This window comes from Lotus japonicus, chromosome 2, assembly GCF_012489685.1.
Source record: "Lotus japonicus ecotype B-129 chromosome 2, LjGifu_v1.2".
Taxonomy (NCBI): Eukaryota; Viridiplantae; Streptophyta; class Magnoliopsida; order Fabales; family Fabaceae; genus Lotus; species Lotus japonicus.
Window position 1 is genome coordinate 62218925 of NC_080042.1, and position 6096 is coordinate 62225020.

Genomic DNA, 6096 nt, shown 5'->3' on the forward strand with positions numbered 1-6096 from the left:
GAAAGCAGCGTGTATTAAAGGTGAGTGGCTTCTATGCACTACTTCACACAATCTTAATTAACCTCTCTACTTTGCAAACCATCAATCATCTATGATGAGAACTAAGCCGCCAGTCCCATTAGTTTTTGTGATCATGCCATTATTATACTGGATTTCCCTTTGTAACCACATCTTTCTTGTTTCTGGCCTTTGTCTTCATGATCAGATGTCTTTACTACTCCAACTTAAGAACAACCTCTCCCCATTCACGTCAGAAAGAAGCCACAAGCTGAAGACATGGGATCCAAGTGATGATTGTTGTGCATGGATGGGGGTAACATGTGACAACAAGGAACATGTTACTGGTCTTGATCTCAGTGGAGAATCAATCTCTGGTGGATTTGACCATTCAAGCAGTCTTTTCAATCTCCAACATCTCATGAATCTGAATTTGGCTTATAATGATTTCAATTCTACCATTCCATCTGGATTCAACAAGTTGAAGAATTTAACTTACCTGAACGTGTCAAATGCTGGCTTTTCAGGGCAGGTTCCAACAGACATTTCACAACTTACAAGGTTGGTTGCTCTTGATTTATCTCCTGGGTACTTTTTTAATCTGACGATCCAAAGTCTACAAAAGCTTGTTCAAAACCTCACTAGTATACGTCAACTGTATTTGGATGGTATGCAAATAAGAGATGATCAAGGACAAGAATGGTGCAATGCTTTGTTGCCGCTGCGTGACCTGCAAGAGCTCAGCATGGCATATTGCAATCTCAGAGGACCCCTTGATGATTCTTTGACACGATTTGAGAATCTATCAGTCATTATTCTTGATGGCAACAACTTTTCATCCCCGGTGCCTGAGACATTTGCCAATTTTAAGAATCTCACTACCCTCAGTCTTAGAGATTGCAACTTGAATGGACGATTTCCACCAAAGATCTTCCATATTGCAACGTTGACATATATTGACATATCAAACAATGATAATCTCCATGGTTTCTTTCCAGACTTTCCACTGGGTGGATCTCTCCATACCATAAGAGTGTATGACACAAACTTCTCTGGAACACTTCCACACTCTATTGGTAACCTGAGGCACTTATCTGAATTGAATCTTCGTGGTTGTCAATTTAATGGAACACTTCCCAAATCGCTGTCAAACCTCACTGAACTCATTTACCTTGATTTGTCACCTAACAACTTCACAGGTCCATTGCCATCATTTGGTATGACCGAAAAACTAACCTACCTCGACCTTTCTCATAATGGATTAAGCAGTGCAATTTCTTCATCTCTTTTTAGGCTTCCATTACTAGAGAAGATTTATCTTCACAACAACCAGTTTAGTCAGCTTGATGAATTCGGAAATGTGCCTTCCTCTGCATTGACCCTCCTTGACTTGAGTCATAATTCTATTAGTGGGAGCATTCCTTCATCTCTTTTTAGGCTTCCATTACTAGAGAAGATTTATCTTCACTACAACCAGTTTAGTCAGCTTGATGAATTCGGAAATGTGCCTTCCTCTGCATTGACCCTCCTTGACTTGAGTCATAATTCTATTAGTGGGAGCATTCCTTCATCTCTTTTTAGGCTTCCATTACTAGAGAAGATTTATCTTCACTACAACCAGTTTAGTCAGCTTGATGAATTCGGAAATGTGCCTTCCTCTGCATTGACCCTCCTTGACTTGAGTCATAATTCTATTAGTGGGAGCATTCCTTCATCTCTTTTTAGGCTTCCATTACTAGAGAAGATTTATCTTCACTATAACCAGTTTAGTCAGCTTGATGAATTCGGAAATGTGCCTTCCTCTGCATTGACCCTCCTTGACTTGAGTCATAATTCTATTAGTGGGAGCATTCCTTCATCTCTTTTTAGGCTTCCATTACTAGAGAAGATTTATCTTCACAACAACCAGTTTAGTCAGCTTGATGAATTCGGAAATGTGCCTTCCTCTGCATTGACCCTCCTTGACTTGAGTCATAATTCTATTAGTGGGAGCATTCCTTCATCTCTTTTTAGGCTTCCATTACTAGAGAAGATTTATCTTCACTACAACCAGTTTAGTCAGCTTGATGAATTCGGAAATGTGCCTTCCTCTGCATTGACCCTCCTTGACTTGAGTCATAATTCTATTAGTGGGAACATTCCTTCATCTCTTTTTAGGCTCCCATTACTAGAGGAGATTGATCTTCATGACAACCAGTTTAGCCAGCTTGATGAATTCACAAATGGGTCTGTCTCTGTATTGAGCTCCCTTGATTTAAGCAACAATGATCTATCAGGGCCTTTTCCAGAGTTTATCTTCCATCTCGGTGCACTATCATACCTTAGTCTTTCCTCTAACAAGTTCCATGGACCATTGCAGCTAAATAGGCTTTTATCGCTTATAAATTTATATGATCTGGACATTTCATACAACAACTGGTCAGATAATGTGGATATAAATTTTGAAAGCTTTCCCAGACTATTCTATCTATATATGGCATCCTGCAACTTGAAAGCTTTCCCTAGTTTCTTGAGAAATCAATCCACATTATTCTCTCTAGACCTTTCCAAGAATCAAATTCATGGAGTAGTGCCCAATTGGCTTTGGGAACTAAATCTTTACTACCTTAATATTTCAAGCAATTTGCTGACTGATTTGGAAGGACCTATTCAAAAGCTGAACAATGTTTCTTCCTTGAATTACCTTGACCTTCATAACAACCAACTACAGGGGCCAATACCTATTTTTCCTGTAAATGTTGCCTATGTGGATTACTCGAGGAACAGATTTAGCTCTGTTATCCCACAAGATATTGGTGATTATATGTCCTCAGCGATTTTTCTCACTCTTTCAGACAATAAATTCCATGGCAACATCCCAGATTCCCTCTGCAATGCTACATGCCTTCAATTGCTTGATCTTTCAACTAACAACTTTACAGGAACAATTCCCTCTTGTTTAATGACAATGGCTAAGCCTGGGAACCTTAAGGTATTAAATTTGAGGGACAACAACCTCAAAGGCACTATCCCAGATATGTTTCCAGCTTCTTGTTTTCTAAGCACGCTGAATCTCCGTGGAAATCAATTGCATGGGCCAATTCCAAAATCCCTTGCCCAGTGCTCCACATTAGAGGTATTGGACCTTGGAAAAAATCATATTACTGGTGGCTTCCCATGCTTTTTGAAAAACATATCCACACTCCGTGTCCTAATTTTGCGAAACAACAGATTTCAAGGTTCCTTAGGATGTGGACAAGCCAATGATGAGCCGTGGAAAATTCTTCAAATCATGGACATCGCTTTTGACAACTTTAGTGGCACACTAAAGGGAAAATATTTCAAAAACTGGGAAACAATGATGCATGATGAAGAAGATCAATATGTATCAAATTTTATCCACACGGAATTTACAAGAGGAAGCGTGTATTATCAGGACAGCGTGACAGTGATCAACAAAGGTCTGCAAATGGAGTTGGTTAAAATTCTGAATATCTTCACATCCATTGATTTCTCATCAAACCATTTTGAAGGACCAATACCAGAGGAGCTTATGGATTTTAAAGCACTCCATGTTCTCAACCTTTCAAACAATGCTCTCTCTGGTGAGATCCCATCATCCATAGGGAACCTGAAACAGCTGGAGTCATTGGACATCTCACAGAACTCTCTGCACGGAGAAATTCCGGGGCAGCTTGCAAGTTTGACATTCCTTTCTTATCTGAACCTCTCCTTCAATCATTTGGTGGGGAAGATCCCAACAAGTACCCAACGGGAATTGAGTTTGGTGCCCCACCCCTTAGGCTTTGCACCCCACTTTATTAAATACGGAATTTAAAGTTCCGTATCAATACGGAAAATAAAATTCCGTATCTGTTTTAGTATATAATGAGTGGTTGAAAATGTGACACGCATGCTTAAATACAGTACGGAATTTTAAGTTCCGTATTCAATAGGGAGAATACGGAATTTTAAATTCCGTATTTGATAAAATGGGGTGCCAAGCCCCATAGGTGGGGTGCCAAACCCAACTCCCGTACCCAACTTCAGTCATTTGAAGCATCTTCCTTTGAAGGAAATGATGGACTACATGGACCTCCGTTGGATGTAAAACCAGATGGTAAAAAGCAAGAGTTGCTAACGCAACCAGCATGCAAAAGGCTGGCTTGTACAGTTGATTGGAATTTTTTAAGTGCGGAGTTGGGATTTTCTTGTGGCATTGGAATTGTCATCTTTCCCCTCTTGTTTTGGAAGCAATGGAGGATATGGTATTGGAAACTTCTGGACCAAATTCTTTGCTGGATCTTCCCTTAGCTATATCTTGATTATGTAACTCAAGGAGGACAGAAGTACACTGTTTTAAGGTGGTGGCGCCAGTGATCAGTGAGGGTGCTAATAAGTTGTGATGTAATCTGAAACCTTTCCCTCTTAATTTCCTAGCTAATTATGTTGTTGTTTGTATGGGTTTATTTGAGTGGTGATATGATATGTACTAGAACTTTGAAGAGACATTCTTCTTGATTTAAAGAAAAAGTGTCATAGGGAGTGGAGGTGTTCAGTGTTTCATTCAAAATAAAAAGAGATGAGCTGATCATAAAATCAGACCATTTCAATGTCATAGGAAGTGTTGGTATTCAGTGTTTCATGCAGCCATATATCCATGAGCAAAACTTTGGCGTTAGTGATCATTGAGTGTGCTAATAAATTGTGGTGTGATCTGAAAGCTTTCACTCTTAATTTTCTAATTATGTTGTTGTTTGAGTTTATTTCTTAAAGTGAACAGCACAAATAAAAGTGAGGAGGGATATGATATAAGAACTTTGAAGAGACACTCTTCTTGGTTTAAAGAAAATAATGTCTTTCAAAATCAAAACAGATGAGCTGATCATAACTATAGACTTCTTAATCAGACCATTTCGACATTTATCCTTTTCTATATTTTCTACCAACAGATCCAAGAAATACTATTAAAAGGTAACATATAAAAAGATATAGCTCATTAGTTACTTTTGATTAGCTACTTTTATTATTTTACATGAGCCTATTAACTTTCTAAATTCAGCTGTACTTATCATCTTTCTTTGTTGTTCCTTCAAGTACTAGTTTCATTGTTGCATTGAATTTCTAACTAGTGTGGAGTTCCCAGTGAAAACTTGAAATGCATCAATATTGTAAGATCAAGTTTTGATCGAGTAGTACAACTCTATGTTTTGATGATTACAAGTTAATCTTTTGATATGAACAATTGTGGTACTCTAACGTGTTTTTCTGAGTGTGCTATTTACAGGCTCTGACCTCAACTCAATCTCACACAAATCAGAAGCACTGTGTATAAAGGGTAACCCAAGCAACGTTTTCGCATTCACCATGTTCAGTATGAACAGTGGAAAAGCTTCAGAAGTTCTGAAGCTATACAAACTCTGATGTGGACTCAGTCGCTAGAAGCTCTGAAGATCCAGAAGTTCTGATAACCAAGAAACACTGAAGGTTCAGATGTTCTGATGGTGTAGAAGACTCTGAAGATCCAGAAGCTGAATAGTGGAAACTCTGAAGTCCAGAAGCAAGAAACTCTGAAGGCCATGTTCTTCCCTCTGAGTTCAGAATCAGAAGATACAATGGTCAGAGGATCTGTGCTTTCCCTCTGACTCTGATCAACCGGCTTCACAAGTTCCAATACGAAGCATTCCTCTGATCAGAAGTCTCCTAGGTTAAAAGGTCAAGTCGCTATCCAAGTACAAAAGCAAGTGTACCTTCCTGACGACCTACCTAACGTTCTCAGCCACAGCAGAAGCTGGATTTTCCAGAACTGCCCTCCAACGGTAGCATTTCTCATGCAACGCTCAACCCTAATCCTTGGAGTATATATAGAGGCTGAAGATTGAAAGAAGCGGCGAGAAGAAGTAACACATACGCGCAAGACATATTCAAAATATTCTAAGCTTTCTTTCATCTGAAATTCATTGAGTTTACTATTAGCTTTTTAGAAGCAAATCTCTTGTAAACATTTCTTTGATAAACAGTTTGTTTAGTTCCTTTAGGAGATCAAGGTTGATCGGATCCTAGAGAAGACTAAGAGAGTGAATCTTAGTGTGAGCTAAGTCAGTGTAATTGTTAGTCACT

At 38.9% G+C, this 6096-nt stretch overlaps 1 protein-coding gene across 1 annotated transcript; it reads left to right on the forward strand.

Annotated features, from left to right (window-relative positions):
- The first annotated feature begins 205 nt into the window (after positions 1-205).
- Positions 206-4521, forward strand: LOC130735528 (receptor-like protein 33). The gene is made up of 3 exons (XM_057587479.1): positions 206-1247; positions 2106-3740; positions 4013-4521. Exons 1-3 carry the CDS (start codon positions 206-208, stop codon positions 4288-4290), a joined length of 2955 nt encoding a protein of 984 aa, XP_057443462.1. The 3' UTR covers positions 4291-4521.
- The last annotated feature ends 1575 nt before the right edge of the window (positions 4522-6096 follow it).